This window comes from Filobasidium floriforme, assembly GCF_021052385.1.
Source record: "Filobasidium floriforme strain CBS 6241 chromosome Unknown HD553scaffold_13, whole genome shotgun sequence".
In the NCBI taxonomy this organism is placed as follows: Eukaryota; Fungi; Basidiomycota; class Tremellomycetes; order Filobasidiales; family Filobasidiaceae; genus Filobasidium; species Filobasidium floriforme.
Window position 1 is genome coordinate 678,115 of NW_025763634.1, and position 15,485 is coordinate 693,599.

General features: G+C 53.8%; 4 protein-coding genes across 4 annotated transcripts; 2 read left to right on the forward strand and 2 right to left on the reverse strand.

Moving 5' to 3' along the window:
- The first annotated feature begins 1,732 nt into the window (after positions 1-1,732).
- Positions 1,733-4,973, forward strand: HD553DRAFT_50366 (uncharacterized protein). The gene is made up of 2 exons (XM_046184274.1): positions 1,733-2,403; positions 2,488-4,973. The coding sequence occupies exons 1-2, from the start codon at positions 1,994-1,996 to the stop codon at positions 4,871-4,873; spliced, it is 2,796 nt and encodes a 931-aa protein (XP_046036062.1). The 5' UTR covers positions 1,733-1,993; the 3' UTR covers positions 4,874-4,973.
- On the reverse strand, positions 4,970-9,683 carry HD553DRAFT_312895 (uncharacterized protein). Its single transcript, XM_046180160.1, has 18 exons — positions 9,294-9,683; positions 9,184-9,222; positions 8,992-9,122; positions 8,681-8,906; positions 8,340-8,484; positions 8,000-8,266; positions 7,908-7,936; positions 7,706-7,837; positions 7,582-7,635; positions 7,344-7,516; positions 6,754-7,280; positions 6,577-6,691; positions 6,365-6,512; positions 6,209-6,294; positions 5,913-6,146; positions 5,727-5,849; positions 5,507-5,665; positions 4,970-5,444 (listed from the first exon to the last, which is right to left on the reverse strand). Exons 1-18 carry the CDS (start codon positions 9,379-9,381, stop codon positions 5,115-5,117), a joined length of 3,006 nt encoding a protein of 1,001 aa, XP_046036063.1. The 5' UTR covers positions 9,382-9,683; the 3' UTR covers positions 4,970-5,114.
- A 1,318-nt stretch (positions 9,684-11,001) lies between these two features.
- HD553DRAFT_312897 (60S ribosomal protein L29) lies at positions 11,002-12,154 on the reverse strand. Its single transcript, XM_046180161.1, has 4 exons — positions 12,081-12,154; positions 11,978-11,997; positions 11,814-11,881; positions 11,002-11,551 (listed from the first exon to the last, which is right to left on the reverse strand). The coding sequence occupies exons 1-4, from the start codon at positions 12,104-12,106 to the stop codon at positions 11,480-11,482; spliced, it is 186 nt and encodes a 61-aa protein (XP_046036064.1). The 5' UTR covers positions 12,107-12,154; the 3' UTR covers positions 11,002-11,479.
- A 361-nt stretch (positions 12,155-12,515) lies between these two features.
- Positions 12,516-14,728, forward strand: HD553DRAFT_297113 (phosphatidylserine decarboxylase). The gene is made up of 6 exons (XM_046178536.1): positions 12,516-12,802; positions 12,872-13,068; positions 13,141-13,549; positions 13,623-14,144; positions 14,225-14,310; positions 14,389-14,728. Exons 1-6 carry the CDS (start codon positions 12,619-12,621, stop codon positions 14,626-14,628), a joined length of 1,638 nt encoding a protein of 545 aa, XP_046036065.1. The 5' UTR covers positions 12,516-12,618; the 3' UTR covers positions 14,629-14,728.
- The last annotated feature ends 757 nt before the right edge of the window (positions 14,729-15,485 follow it).

Sequence of the window (15,485 nt, forward strand, 5' to 3'; positions counted from 1 at the left end):
TAGTATGTTAACGAAGGTATATAAGCCAGTCCTATCTACCAGTATTTCCTGGGATGGCATTGGTCAAGGTCAGCGGCGTTTTGCATGCACAATCTCGTTGCCATTTGCCTACATTTTCGCGTCAAGTTTGATCCGACCAGCTTATCGAAGGGTAAAAGCGAGACACATCCTCCCTAGTGACGAAAGATCAATCCTAACCTCCGAATCGATTTAACGCATCGTCATCGACTCGGTACGTTCCATAAGGCTTCCAGCGATTTGCGCGAGAAGCCCACCGATTACTACGTTGAACAAGTATTCTACTCACTTGGGTAAATATGTCGAGCGGCCCCAGCCTGACTGCAGAAGCACAAACAATCCGCGTTAGACGATACTTCTAAGACTTATAGCTAGTTATCCGGAACCCGAAGTCCTGATTGGAAACATCGGGATCGCAGCCGGACATTGCTATCTCTGCTCGATAAGGTCCCAGAGGTCTACCGCTTTTATCACAATGGTAGCGCTGAATGATATTGGTCGAGCTGAGAAACCGTCATTTCAGTGACCATCTTGTTGGATTCGAGTCGGAATTTCTAGGCGCATGTGAAAAGCTGCGCTCGGAGTTGATCGGTTTCTATCCGATGATACTGTACCGTACCTTCTCGCGAGGGGCGTTACCGTGACAATCACCAATGAGCTTGACTTTGTATGTAAGGGGTCTCTCAGATTGCAAGGCGTCATTATCGTCGCAATGGACAAGCTTTCAGTGCCACTGACTGATGGTTTATCTAGTTGCCTCGGTTGAAAGTCTTTGTCTGATCGAGCGTCAAGCCGAGGCGAACCTCGTGTTACTCAGGTAACCAATTGAACCGCTAGACACAACCTGAATTTGTTGTTAGGAAGAGGACCTCAACGTTGTAGCAACATGCTTCGATACGCTGAACTTTTACGAGGACCTCCATATCCTGAAGGAACGACAGCGAAAGACTGAAGAGCAAAGGTGAAACTCGACAAAATGATCGCGCGACGTATTTCCGGAACGGGAGATTGCGTGGTGGCTTTTTCGCTCATCTTGGGCAAACCAAACGTAAACGATCACGTCATTTTGCTTTTCAGGAACGAGGTCTTGGATCGCGCAGAGAGGACAAGGTCAACCCTGAGAAGCAACGGAGGTCGAGATTTGTGAGGATCTGTCGAGGCCGAGGGAAGGTTCGAAGATGACATCAGGGATCAGACGTCTGTAAGGTATGTCGGGTTCACGGGCATGATCAAGTGGCGGGACTGAACGATACGAGGGGGAACAATCAGTCGATGTCGCGGGTGCCATCTTATCTCCACGAGTTTATCTCCAGGCTCTCTATCTGGTGGCTTCGGGGCTGCTGGGCCAATCCTGGGAGATCGGGAATTGACTGGAGCAAAAGGGTGAACACAATCGATCGGGATCATGCCAATGCCGCTCCGTACATGACAACCCATAGCCGCAAATTTCATATCGGAAGAGATTTCTTTTGATCCTCGTGCATCGTAGAGCTTCGTAGTATAGCAATGCTCTCAAAAGGGTCGTCGTGAACTAGAGCCCATCCGTCCGAGAACCTAGCGATTAGCCCAGGAAACCTCCCGCGCAGAAAATCGTCATCCCCCCGCTCCAAAGCTCTCGCTCCATCGAGCACAACCTTGCGCAGACCTCGGCACACCGGACCTCTACAAACAAGAGCAACTGCAACTCGTCCCAGAAACCACTCAATTACTGGTTGGCAGAGAGAGAAGGATACGAAACAAACACCAAGACCTTGGCAGATCAAGGCCGAGCCGGAAGTTTTGAGCTTGTGTTTCCCCGGACCCGAACCCCCAAGAATCGCTCTCGCTCTGCGCACGCGAACTCTTGAACCGACAACGTCTTCGATCTCGATTCTGACACTTTCACACCAGAATCTACCATAAACACTTTGCACAACTACCAAAGCAGTCTCATACTACCACCCAAACATTTAGCTAAACGACACCTCACTTCAAGATGGAATACTCGCCCTCCCCCAGCTCCATCCGGCCCCAGCCGATAGGCATCTCCGGAACGTCCACCCCGTCATATTCGGGCAGCTCGACCCCGCTATCAGGATCGTTCTCTTCAGGAGCTGTCACTCCTGGAGGTTCGTCGTCGTTCTTTGGTCTCAATCATCATCATAGCCACAGCAATCACGGTAGTCATGGACATCACGGACATGGGCATGGGCACCACGTCCCCCTGCCGATACTCGACATTCAGCTGGATAACGACGAGATCCTCCTCCGAGGTGCAGGGTCAGACTACAACCCGGCGCTCTTGAGCGGGAGGGTCGTCTTGAACTTGCAAGAGAGTACGAATATCAGGGAGATTAGTATGCGGTTGGAAGGCAAGGGCAAGGTCGTCTTTTATGAAGCTGGAGCGTGAGTCGGACTCCCAGGGGTTCAGGTCGAGGTGGAAGTAGAGTATAAGAAGCTGATAGGAGAATTTTGTCGTGACGCACGCAGGTCGTCGGCCAAGAACCACCATTACAACCACCCGATCATCACCCACGAATGGAGCTTCCTTCCCGGCGAGAAATCACACTACCACACCATGAAAGCCGGCCAACACGTCTTCCCCTTCAACTTTACCTTCCCGGGAAACCTGCCCTCTTCCATCCGGACTTATCTGAACGACGCGGATATCACTTATAAACTGAAAGCTACCGCTCACAGGTCGGCCTTCCAGCACAACTTCCATGCGGCGAAGAACGTTACCGTGCTGAGGGGGTTCACGAACGAGGCTCTGGAGTACAATCAGACCCTGGAGATCGAGAACACTTGGCCTGGAAAGGTCATGTACTGCCTCACCCTCCCCCACAAGGCCTACGCGGCCGGTGACGAGATCCCCGTCAGCGTCAAATTCATGCCGCTGGCCAAGGGGACGAGGGTGACCCACATAACCTCGGTCATCAAGGAATACACCCTCGTACATACCAGGCACTCCAGTCATCCAGAAGTCAGGGTGGCAGCGACTTGCAAGCACGAGCTCAAGGAGGGTCGTGCGTTCCGGGTGACGGAGAGAGGGTCGGAACCGGTCGCTCCGGCTCATCACTTCCAAGGAGCCGGAGGGGAATTCCATGGGATGAACAGCGCTCCCCCTAGTGCGCCTCCTAGTCCTAGACATGGACCTACGCTCGTCCACGGACATGGACATGCGTCGGGAGCGCAGACGCCGATGAGCGATTTCTCATTGAGTAGGGCGGGGAGTTTTGCCAACCTGACGAGCTTGGCAGCCGGTGCAATGGGTGTGGGATCTTCTACGGCAAGTTCTCAGACTCAAGGTTCGGGAAGTGCTATGGGGGGTGGATCGGGTAGTGGCGGTTACTTTGGGTTGGGAGGCGGAGGACGGGCTGGTGCTGGTGCTGGCGCAAGTTCGGCGGCCGTCACCCCGATGGCGGGTCCCAGTGCTACGGGCCAGGTCGCAGCGTTCCCTGACGACATGAGGGAACGTGGGGACGAAGAGGACATCCTCATCGGGGACGAAGAGATCGATACGATGATTACCATTCCCGTACCTTCGTGGACCACGCCGTCTCACAACATTCACCCGGTCTTCGTTACTCACAAGATCAAGTGGTCCTGCGCCATCTCGAACCCGGACGGACACGTCTCGGAACTCCGTTGTGCCCTGCCCATCCACATCCTCCCGCACGCGCTGCTCGAGGAATCGCAAACGGCGACGAGCAGTACGAGGGCGTTGTTGTTCGGCGGGATGCAGGAAGAGACCACGCACGTCGATCTGCCCAGTTATAACGATCACGTATATGACCGGATCGCCAATGCCAACAACCAAACCCCGACCTCGGGGTACGTCTCGGCCGGTCATAGGACTCCAGGTTCGGGAGGTAGGACGCCGGCCTCCGGTGGGGCCACCCCAGCTGGGTCTAGGGCGCCTTCGAGACCTGGGTCTCCTGTGCTTCGAGCTGCTGCCGCTGGAGGTTTGCCCACGCCCGGTGGCATGGACATTACAGATGGATTCCATCCTGTCGACGACATTCCACCTCGACCGGAGCTCGGGTGGGCTGATAGCGAGCTCATGATGTCCCTCGGCGCACTCGCCCCTCATCAGGGGTCCAACCCGAACTCTCGCGGCGGATCTCCGCATGACACGCCGCCCGACTCGAGAGGCCCATCCAGGCCTACCAGTCGACTCGGTTTCCGAAGCGGGAGGAACAGCGCTGGAGGAAGTCGCGCTGGCAGTCGGGCTTCGTCACCGGAACGACCCAGCTCGACCGGTACGGTACAGGCAAACAACTCGAGCCTGGCAAACGGGACCGCTAGTATCCGTCGACCATTGCATGAACGACGTCCTTCGCTCGGTGTTCCCGGTGGGTTGTTTAATCTGGCTAGCGTCAAGCCGTTCACCGCCATGATGGGCAAACACCATGGATCACATAGCGTACAACATTCGCCCAAGTTGCAAGCCACTCAGGGGTCCAGCAACTTGCCTCGAAACGGATTCTCGCTCGGTTCCCATGCCGCGTTTACCAACCTCGCCGAATCGCAAGCCAACGCTCGAGGGGAAAATCTACCTGGTTCCGGTCCGGGCTCGGGGTCGACTACTGCAGCGCATACGCCATCGGCTCAGCCCGTCGTCGATCCTCTCTCCCAGGTGCCGTCATACGAGGTCGCTCGAGTCGGATTCCTAGGAGGCGGAGTCACCCCGTTGAGCGCGGCGCCACCCGACTATGCCGATTCGGATCGGTTCGAGAGGGCGAAGAGTGAGACGGATCTCACTCAGCTCGCTCGAGACCACGCGGTCCAAGGGACGAGCTTGGCTGCCATGCTTGAAAACCTGGACGTCAACGATTCGACGATCCGTTCGACGCCGAATGAAGCACCGCTATAAAACACGTCTTGGGTCCGATTTCTCACTGCTACCACTTTGTAATTCATCTCGAAAAGGTCTCGCGCACACAAGATGATCATGATATTATCCATCCATCTAAATGATTACATTCGCTTGGTTATGCGGCCACTGGCCAACGGGGGTGCGGAGGGGTATCGCGTGAGGTTTTGATTATCTACAAGATGATGATGTAAGCAAGATGTGTTTCGTGGGTGTCGTTGTTGTCGTCGTCGTCGTGTTGTTATTCCGTTTTGATGGCTCCGGCTCGTTTTCGGAACGAGCACTGGTGACAGATTTGCGGGCCGATCGGGGCCGACGATTTCTTGCTCGTGGTCGATTGTGCCGTCGTCGGTGTTGTCGGTATGGCTCCATCGTTTTGCGGGTACCATTTGGGCGAGGCGTCCGTCCCGCACTCGATGCAGCAAGGATCGGACGAAGTGTCCACCTTTGTCTCGCCATAAAATCGACACTTGGCCACCTGGTCCTCCAATCGTTTGGCTTTGCGCAACAAACCGAACGACTGCTCCCGTGGTACCTGACCTGCCGAGTTAGCGTATGCTTGAAGTGCCGACTGCGACGAACGAGTACAAGTCAATAGCAGGTCAGACAGTCCGACCACAAAATCGCGCTCACCAAGCCAGAGACCGGGTCGATATCCGTAATGTCAAAGTACCGCTTGTCCTTTGAGATCGAGTGATCGGTACACAGACACTGCGGCGTCAAGACACCGGTAACACCCTTGAACGTGATGATCGAAGCTTCGGCCTTTTCTCGTCGATACTTGCCACCGGTCTATCGAGGAGAGACGTCTCAGCGAACACGTCCGCAGCAATGCTTGTTTGCCATCACTTACTGTTGAGTGCATCTCGAACGCGAAACGGTATCCAGACATCCACGCGCAAGCTGGATGGAACCGTCGAGGGCAATCGCCACAACGAATGGTCACGCCTGCTCGTGATTGTCCGCAAATGTCGCACTGTGACCGATTCACACCCGTCAGTTATAGTATCGAAGTACTGCAGAACGACTCCAAACTTACATCTCCAAATTGATTCGGCTTCAATGACATGATGCCTTCGGTCAATTGTAGATGTCCGCCATCTGACCATTGTAGATCCGGTGTGAACGTTGCACACAAGACGTGGGTCCACTTGTACCCCTCGGTCGGCTTGACGGCCTGGAGAAAGTCGAACTCGGGCATGACACGGGGTCGATATGCGAGCGGTCGACGCAAGTTGGGCAGGCTTTTTGGGCACAATACGCATGTGATGTCCTGATATGCGACAGGCTTAGCTGCATTGCGAGGAGTCCTGCTTGCTGTCACGCAACACTCACGAGGGACGCCTCCAAGGTCTTTTCATTGGCGCACGGATCGCAAAGCCACATATCCGTAATCTCCTCCTTGGGGACACCATAACAGCCTATGGAGTAAGGTCGTGAAATGTATAAGAAAGAGCAGGTCATCAACCAGGTCGAGGGCTGCAAACTCACCTGGATGCACTGCAAAAGTGCAATTGCGACAGCGAGCCATCGGTTTCGGTTCCATCTTGTAGCAGTAAGCGCAAGGAGCCAGCTTGGCGGGCGCTGGTAGCGGCGGCGGTGGTGTACCTGCCTTGGAACCGCCGGCTGTGGCGGCAATCTAGTCGATTCGGGACGTGTTGAGCTATGACCGGAACAATTGATAGGAGGGACCAGAAACATACCTTCTGCCTCTTGCTGCTCGGCTCGTCTATTGGCGTGCTGGCGCGCTTCTCACCCGTCAAGCGCTCGAGATGCGCACGGTATGGGAGAGATACACCGTATTTACGGTAAGAGGAACTGCACGTTCGTATCTATGAGATTTGGATCGGGCATGTTGCGATCGAGACCCGCTGACTCACCCGCAATGATTGCAGAGATACGACCCCTGTTGCGATCGGGCTGCCTTCCACCACTTGGTATCCTTCTTGACTCCACAAGCCGCACAAGCTGGCTTGGCATTCGTCAACTCTTCTTCTTCCCACACCGAACCTTCTGCATCGGTCTCGGGAGTGGCTTCCCGTTGATGACCTAGTACCGAGGCGGCACCGCTCTGCACACCCGTGACGGCTTTGTGATTCTTGGGCAGATACCTCGGAGCCTTCTTCCCCTTCGCCTTGGCTTCCTTTTTCGCCTTGACTGGAACATCTGGTGGCTCGTGGAGACTATAGCTAAGCTGAAGCCTCTGCCTTTGCCGTTCTGTCTTGGCATGGGCTATCTCGTCCCGAATCGTCGCATTCTCCGAGGCCAGTTTCTCGTTTCTCCACTTGTAGTAGAATCGAACGACTTCCCATGGTTCTCGATTGAGTTTCTTGGCCGTCTCGTGCGCTTCCAAAGAGCCCCATCGCATCAATTCGGTTTCGAAGATCTCCAGTTCTTGAGGGTTCAACTGAGGCAAGAATCGAGGTCATCAGACGAAATCGCGGCTTGTTGCCTGATTGGCGCTACTCACGTCTCGCACGTATCGTTTGCCACCAAAATCCTCTGCTGTTCTCGAAGACAAATACTTTTCCAGATTTGTCGAACCCGAGATTGCATTCCGTAATAGAGTGTGGTCGTATGCTTCGACAGAGTAGCCGGGAACAGCGAGACGCATCGTCCGCATTTTGGTGATTGCGACCTCGGCTGAGGGAGAGGAGGCCGAGGTCATTACGTTGTTCGGCCACTACTAGGATGACCACTTAACTCACGATCGCTTTGTGGTGTGCTGAAACATCCCTCTTCAGCAGTACCTCTTTCCGGCACTGTAAAAAGCCATGGAACAAAGGAGTCAGCGATTTTCGAACGTGAAATCCAAGCTAATTTCATACTTACAATCTTCGTCTGGCGTCGTGTTTGCAGCTCGCGCCTTTTCAAGCACTTGTTGCTCCTCCCACGTCGGGACGACAGCCTGGTAGCGCTGACCAAGACGGGTCACTTGACGAGGAAAGATCGGATCGTCCGAATCTGTGGGGAAAAGCAAGGAGTCTCAGGGCGCTATTTTGAGAACACCGGACAGCTGTTTTGCTAGGCTTACCGACCGAATGCTCAGCTACCGTGTATTGACTATGAATAATCGCACCATCAGTAATCTGAAAAGTCTACAGATTGACTGCGGAAAAAGCGCACCCGAAGTAACGGAAATTCCAACCCCTAAAAAAGGCGTCGGGCTTGTCGTAATCGATGGGCACTGATTTTTCCTTGGCCTTGCCCCGACTTGCTCGAGCCAAAGCGATTTGTGTCATCGGAATCGTGGCAACGCGATCCTCTGGTTTACCTCCTGTCCGGCTGACGCGGTCGTGCATGCATTGTGAGCACATCCAACTGTAGCCCCTGGTCGGTTTCGCAGGTAGAGGCGGGCTGACGCAGTCCATGTGATACCATGCTTTGCAGATCCTATAAAGAGAGGAAGAATGTAAGCGATCGGAGGAGACAATTATCAGCCGCGAAAGACTCGGTCGCTACGCACTCGCACTTGACGCTTTCCTGACTAGCAGCCCATTCGAGGCATGTCCGACAAGTTCTAAAGGCATCCGTCAGGTCCGCCACCATTTCCTTCTCGACAACGAGGAATTCATATCGCTTGGCGAGCACTCGTCGCACGTAGTCAGGTACTGTTTCAATCCAAAACTATGCGTGAACATCTCGGTTCCGAAAAAAGAAAAAGGAGGTATATGGGTATGGATGTCGGTCGGTTCAAATCTCGACCGGAGCGACATGATTTTGCCATGTCGTGTTTGGTCGAGGCGATCGAACGCGCGCCGGAAAGGGCCGAGAGCCAAAAAGGACGAGGATGGTTTCGTCGCTCACCATTGGTCACGGTCGTCGTCCTGATCATCTCGTACTCTCGTTTGATGTACGGATCAAACAGCCGAGAGTAGTGAAAGTGGTCGGGCTTCTTCTTCCATTCTTGCAGGTTTTCGATCTTTTCCCGGTGTCGAACCCAGCATTTGCCTCGGAGCCACGAGACCGGGTGGACCTCCGAGTGAATCGCAGCGAGTAGCAGTCGGTGATCGGTCGCAAGCCTGCCCGAGATCTGACCGTCGGAGCATAGTAAAAATGACGGGAACTACTAGTCAGACGACCTGTGCCTACGACGCAAGTGGTTTGGTGATGCTAACCTCGCTCGGTCGATAGAAAAGTGCGATTCTGACGTGTCGCTCTTTGCTCGGACCCTTGTTCACGTTGTGATTGTACTTGGCCGCAGTCGGTGGCAGAAACTCGATGATCCTAGCGATCGAGTATGGGGAACCTACCAGGATGGACTCTAAGACCGATGTAGGATCGAATCGAGGTCTCGATACTGGGCTTACCGTCACGCTCAGACCAGGGAGGTGCAAAGTATACATAGTCTATGCAGGGTTCGGTCGTGATGTGCTCGCGATTAGATTTGCCAGGTTGGGCTTGCACTTTTCTCGCTCACCGTTGATGGTGACCTCGTCGCCGTTGCCCAGGGTGGCCGTGGCGGGTCTCTCGAGCACTCTGCCCATCGTAGAGGCTACCACAGCCATGATGAAGGGTCACAAAGGAGGAGAAAGGTGCGACGAGTATGAGGTTGGTCGAGTTGATGTGAACAAGGGAAATGTCTTGTGATTGATTTCTGGCTGGGGAGAGACACAAAGTGGAGGGCGTCGATCAGCCTTCAGCGCGCGCGGGAGGGGAGCGGCCGAGAGCGAAAGGGAGGGATGCGGTAGTTGGGTTGTCGAGCTGGTCAGAAGCACTTGGCCATCGCGCACTCTGACGCAAGGGCACTGTCGTGGCGAATGAGAGGAAGTAACGATAGCGAAAAGGATGTGACTCTTGAAAAGTGCGACGAAATTAGGTGACGACGTGCGAGGTGATCGTGATGGTTTGATCAGAAAGGTGGAACTCGAGGGTTCAATCCGGCGGTGCGTGGTCGGTCAGGGGCCGAGGGCGGGGGCTTACTTTGCCACGCGAAAGGTCGACCAGTCCAAGCTCTGGAGCGAATCCTCAGCCACTTTCTTAGGCAACTGCGCCGTCCATCTCGGCAACTCGTTCGTACTCAGCAGTCTAGGTTGATTTCACGCAGATCATCGCTCAGAACTGAAGTATGATTGGGCCGTGATATATTCCGTAGCTCCATGGTTGAATTTCCGATTCCAATCAATCTCGAAAGCCGTCCGAGTGGTCATAACTCGTTCCGAAACACCATCACAAGCGGTCCCACGGCAATCTCTTTTCGCCTTTTCTCCTGTCCTGAACATTAAAGAAAGAGTTTTGAAGCGGTCTAACAGTGGAGCGAGTGTTTGGAAGAGTGTGACATCTCTTAACCTACAACTCCCGCGAGTGGTCCGGCAATCACAGCAGCTTTCGGCTCGAATGAGTTGTTTTGTAGCATATTCGCGTTACAGCAGTATTTCACCAAAAATGTAAGCCTAGGTTCTCAGACGTTTATATAGAGGGGACATATGGGGATATATGATCCTTTCATCGACTGCTTATGTGATCTCGTTTGGGCCGTCGAGAAAGCAATGGATTAGTTTACTTTCAAGGGCATGTAGCTTGGAGCATGACGTAGCCAGAATGGAAATTCCCGTCGATCATTCTTCCTGGTTAAGGTTTTGCTACTACTGCCTAGTCTTGTCGTTTCTGGAGCAAACTTCACTCCGAAATCGTTATGCGTACTATAAGCAACCTTGTACTCGTCCAGAAAGAAATTGCGCAAATATGCAACTGTTTGCAGCGCGATCTCGGCGATCGAATTGGCAACTAGTTAAGACGGTCGTGACGGTCTCGCGCCACAATCACTAGCATATGACAGTAATAAATGTACTCAGTGATGAGCGACTCTGTACCCGATAGACAAGTATGCGGATTGACGGGGAGCTTGATCTGCGATGATTTCTGGCTGTCATTTTAGTTTGACGTTCGGACAAAACGCATGTTGCCAATTCTTAGGGCAAGAAGCTCAAGGATGATGGCTTCACTACCGGTCACATCTTGTGGGGCGGGTCAAAGTTGCTCATCTGGGACAGGAGCGCCACGAATAGAAAAGGACGATGAAGCGATCGTGCTTTGTCGTTTCTGCGACCAGAGCCCAGCCATAGGCGGATGCGCTCGATCGCACTGAATGCGGCTCACGCTGAGCTCGCTTCGCAACCATGCTCAAGTCAGAAAAGAATCGATATGCATATGCGGTTCGCCCATTCACGACCTCCGTTCTCCTCCCTTTCATATCCCTTCATCTCGGATCACGAGACTCGGAGAAGTCCAAGGATGAAAGCCGGTTGGTGCCGTAAAACAAATGGGAAAAAAGGGATTCCAGCACTTGGGTTTCCACTTGCCCGCTTCTTCCCTCTGTCCGTGACATCCAGAAACACACCCGCTCGTGCGTCCGTCCGTCTCGGTCGGATGTTGCTCGAAATTTGTTTTTATATCTCAAGGTCCACCCTAGCTCCAGGTCATCCCTTCCCGAAGCCGTTCCCGCTCCACCTCGTCATCATCTCCCAGTCCATCCAACTTGTCCACTAATCCGTCCGTCCAGTCAAATCCATCCTTGTCCGAATTGCCAATCCTTCTTCTCCATTCAGATTCTTATTTCAGTATCCGAAAGGAACGCCCGAGAGAGGTGGTTGTTCAGGAAGGGATTTAAGAGGAAGCTCGGGCAGCGGCGAGAGCCTTCTGGGTACCGAGAGCGGCGTATCGGGCGTTTCGTCGGAACTGTCGAGGTGGTGTCAACGATAGATGAGTGTTGCGGTTTGTTGCGATATATGTGCCGGGTTCCGGTTGCGCAGGTATGTAGGAGTTTGACCATTGCCGTGGGTAATTGCAAGTAGCAGGTAAAGTACGTCCGTCCCGAATCATCCCCATCATTTATCCATACGTCAAATATCCAGTCCAGACAGTAGTCAGCCGTCATCAAAGAGATATTCCCGTCAGCTACCGAGATACGACCTCGCTGCTACGAACACCGTCAACTGACCTTGGGGTCAACTCCCTTCATCGAAGTGTACCTGTGGGTCTTGGGCTTGGTGATACCGTTTCGGTGAGCTGTTTCAGGTTAAAACCGCCTAATCAGTTCCCGTCCTTATCTCCCGCCGTGTATCTCCCTCTTCAACGGGCGTTTCTCCCTTTCCTTCGACTAACCCTTGGAGGCCTGGTTGTGGCTATCATGCGGAAAACGAAGCACATCAGTTTCTCAGCCCAACTTCACCCACTCGAACATCCCCCCGCAAAATCATCAACTCACGCGGTGTGGTTCTTTGACTTGGCCATTTTGACAAGGTGACTCTCCGGCTCTTTTTCTTGACGAGGGGTTGGGTGCAGAAAAGGACAAAAACCGAGGGTGGGATCCCTTTACGATCACTCGACGTCGTTCACAAGAGGTCGACTTCGAGCGCGAGGAAGAGGGAAAGGGAAGAGGATAACAAGCGCGTTTTTCGGGGATTGGCGCTTTTCCTTGGTGAACAGCCGTCTTTGATTTCCGCAATCCTGGAGCAGAGACGCGTCGCGAGCCTTTCTGAGAGATACGTTATCTGCCGTAAATGCCGTGAATCGAGTCGCTGGCTTCGGCTCCGAGATGAATGCCGTACGCGATCCCAGCCGCGTGGCGTCATCTGTCTCCACAGGGTGTCAAGGCGATGTTCGTCATGCTCGACCTCAGATCCTCTGTTCGGCATCCCCTGATCGTAGATCATTTGTTGCTGTTGAAGCTGTTATCTCAAACTCATAGCCGACTCACAAGCTAGACAGAGTTCGTTAGCTCTAGCTCATATCGTTCGACTACAATGAACGGGACGACGACGCTCGTTGGTCGGTTGCCCCGGTTGCAGCGAGCAGCTTGGGGTACCACGGGGTTCGCGGCGAGGTCATCAAGAGTAGCATGTCCTTTGAGGTCAACGACGGCGAGATCAACAACACGGCGGGCATACAGTGTGAATACGGACGGATCGAAGAAGCAGTCGTTGGGAGGTGAGTCATGCCTCTTACTCGGGTTGCATGCCAGACGTACCTGCTGACCGCACATCCTTAACCTGACAGCCCGTCTAAGTCATGCATGGAATTCGACGCCGACCCGATGGTACCCTATTCCAATCGCCCTCGGGGCCGCTGTTCTCGTCGCTATACAATACAAGAGGAGTCCGTTTGCGTACGGAGCCAAGGAGGACCAAGCCGTCGTTGAGAGCGAAGGCGAGGGCGGAGCAAGGGTTAAGATGAAGAGCAGCGGACCATGGCAGGTCAGTTGAACGTCGCACTTCGCCTGGTATAGTTGAGAGATGCTGATGAGTAGTTTCCTGAAATGATCCCAGGTCACGGTCCTCGGTGCTCTCCCTCTCCGATCATTGTCCCAACTCTGGGGATACCTAAACGGTCTCGTCCTCCCCGTCTGGTTCCGTCCCTTTGGTTTCAAGCTCTACTCTGCCATCTTCGGGTGCGACCTCTCCGAGATCGAGCCCAAAGACCTTACATCGTATGAATCTCTGGGAGAGTTCTTCTACCGAAGACTGCAAGATGGAGCTCGACCGATCGATACCAAGGCGGCTTTGGTCAGCCCAGCGGATGGGACGGTACTGCACTTTGGGGAGATTGCGGAAGGTGGGAGGGTAGAGCAGGTCAAGGGGATTACGTACTCGTTGGGCGCGTTGTTGGGAACGGGTGGCAAGAGTGTCAGTGAAGTAGAAGAGATCGCTTCCAACAGGGATGCACAGACAGTGGATGGTGGGTCCGGAAATCGCTAGAGTCGAATGCAATAACGAGGCCTTAGGCTGATTCCGTCGTACCTTACTTGCAGATGAACACTTTGCCAAGATCAACGACATCGAATACTCCCTGTCGAGCCTCCTCGGTTCAGCTCAATCCCACACCCAGGTCAAGGAGCCCAACCCAAACTCGGGGAGCGACACTTCTCCGGAACCTCAGACGACGAATCAGCCTCATGACGCTACGCCGGATGAGATGAAGAACGATCCTACCAAGCTGGGGCATGATGCTCAGGTGGCTATGAGCTTGGGACCTTCTGCTACGTTGCAGTCTCAGACGCTCGATCATCAAAACGACAACTCGAGCGCTTTGAGCAAACTCGGCGATACTTCCCCCATGCACCAGCACACGGGATCCAACATGCCCCTGAAGGAAGGACACAAGATGTTCTTCATGGTAGTCTACCTCGCTCCGGGAGATTACCACCGGTTCCATTCGCCCACCAGCTGGGTCGTCGAGAAGCGGAGACACTTTACGGGGGATCTGTTTAGCGTCAGTCCGTATATTGCGAAGAGGATGCAGGATCTGTTTGTTCTGAATGAGAGGGTGACTTGTGAGTCGGCTTGATCGGAGTCTCCAAACATCGTTGAGAAAGGGATCGTGAAGCTGATGAGGGTCCGCTTTGTGTCATAGTGCTCGGACGATGGAGATATGGATTTTTTGGGATGGTTCCCGTCGGTGCGACCAACGTCGGCAGTATCTGTATCAACTTTGACAAGGTGAGTTTGGCCTCGCTGCTTTCCACCTGGCAACCCTCCTATGCACATCGCTAACATACCTATTGCATACATGTGCAGAACCTGCGAACCAACGAACGATACCCCCAACATCCACCCCATACCTTCACCGAAGCCGTGTACACCCAATCGTCTTCTTTCCTACGAGGCCAACCTTTAACAGCAGGAGAGGAGATGGGAGGGTTCAAGTTGGGAAGCACGATTGTCCTCGTCTTCGAAGCGCCGGAAGGGTTCAGGTTTGTGGCTGAGGCAGGGAAGAAGGTCAAGGTCGGGCAGAGGTTGGGGGTGATTGATGAGTAGCATGAGTAGAGAGTCGCTTCTATGGGCTGGTTTGCGAGTTGTATAGAATGGTATGCCGGATGCCGATCGGGGGTTTTCGGCTGATTGAGGGTTTTGCTTCCGTCGCTTCGCCCTTGATCGGGTAGCGCGCGTGTCACTGCTGTTTCTTTTGTTTCGACGAGGATTGATGGGGTCGGAGACCCTGCGATCGGGGGGATTGTTTTGATTGCTGTATCCTTCCGTCGTATAGATACCCAGGCAAGTACGAAACGGACACTCGATTCGGGATGTGACGGCGCCGAAGGAGCGTACTGGCGGCCGAGTAAGACTCGGCGCTGCGGGATGATGATTCGCGTTTCAGTGATCAGATCACGGGGCAAAACACAGGCAGGAAGAGGGCACGCAGGGGCGCGACGACGCGACAATTCCCTCTTCGTCTAAGCGATCAATCATTTCCGTGATGATCAAAACATTCTCATTCTCATCAAAGGACCCTCCCTGCCTCATGCCGCTCTCACAGCCAGCCGAGTGAACGTTGCGAGCTGAATCATCATCGCTACAGAAACTCGAAAGAGCTCAAAGAGCACCCACCTCATCCTCTCACCACCTATCCACCGATCTACTACAAGCTGTCGCAGAACAGCCAGACCTGGTCGACAGACGATCATCAGCTCTCACTGAAGATCTTGGTAGATCTCTCGCACACCTCTTCCTGCCACAAGTCCGCCGACCCGCAGCCTCACCCTACCGACTCGACCCCGATCGACTTACTGCCGGTCAGCCTGCGTTCTGCTGGCTACGACGTTCGACAGGTATACACGTTCGCATCGGGAAACTTTCGCCTCTTCTTTCAAGTGACAACCGGGATATAATCACAC

What these genes read in the sequence shown, in the direction of transcription:
- HD553DRAFT_50366 (XM_046184274.1), top strand. Translation starts at nt 1,994, where the DNA reads ATGGAATACTCGCCCTCCCCCAGCTCCATCCGGCCCCAGCCGATAGGC. An exon ending in GTCTTTTATGAAGCTGGAGC is followed by an intron (nt 2,404 to 2,487) that starts GTGAGTCGGACT and finishes TGACGCACGCAG; the next exon opens with GTCGTCGGCCAAGAACCACC.
- HD553DRAFT_312895 (XM_046180160.1), bottom strand. Translation starts at nt 9,381, where the DNA reads ATGGCTGTGGTAGCCTCTACGATGGGCAGAGTGCTCGAGAGACCCGCC. An exon ending in GACGACGACCGTGACCAATG is followed by an intron (nt 8,485 to 8,680) that starts GTGAGCGACGAA and finishes GGATTGAAACAG; the next exon opens with TACCTGACTACGTGCGACGA. An exon ending in TCGACCCGGTCTCTGGCTTG is followed by an intron (nt 5,445 to 5,506) that starts GTGAGCGCGATT and finishes CGTTCGTCGCAG; the next exon opens with TCGGCACTTCAAGCATACGC.
- HD553DRAFT_312897 (XM_046180161.1), bottom strand. Translation starts at nt 12,106, where the DNA reads ATGGCCAAGTCAAAGAACCACACCGC. An exon ending in AAGTCAAAGAACCACACCGC is followed by an intron (nt 11,998 to 12,080) that starts GTGAGTTGATGA and finishes TCCGCATGATAG; the next exon opens with CCACAACCAGGCCTCCAAGG. An exon ending in CCACAACCAGGCCTCCAAGG is followed by an intron (nt 11,882 to 11,977) that starts GTTAGTCGAAGG and finishes AACCTGAAACAG; the next exon opens with CTCACCGAAACGGTATCACC.
- HD553DRAFT_297113 (XM_046178536.1), top strand. Translation starts at nt 12,619, where the DNA reads ATGAACGGGACGACGACGCTCGTTGGTCGGTTGCCCCGGTTGCAGCGA. An exon ending in GAAGAAGCAGTCGTTGGGAG is followed by an intron (nt 12,803 to 12,871) that starts GTGAGTCATGCC and finishes TTAACCTGACAG; the next exon opens with CCCGTCTAAGTCATGCATGG. An exon ending in GGATGCACAGACAGTGGATG is followed by an intron (nt 13,550 to 13,622) that starts GTGGGTCCGGAA and finishes CCTTACTTGCAG; the next exon opens with ATGAACACTTTGCCAAGATC.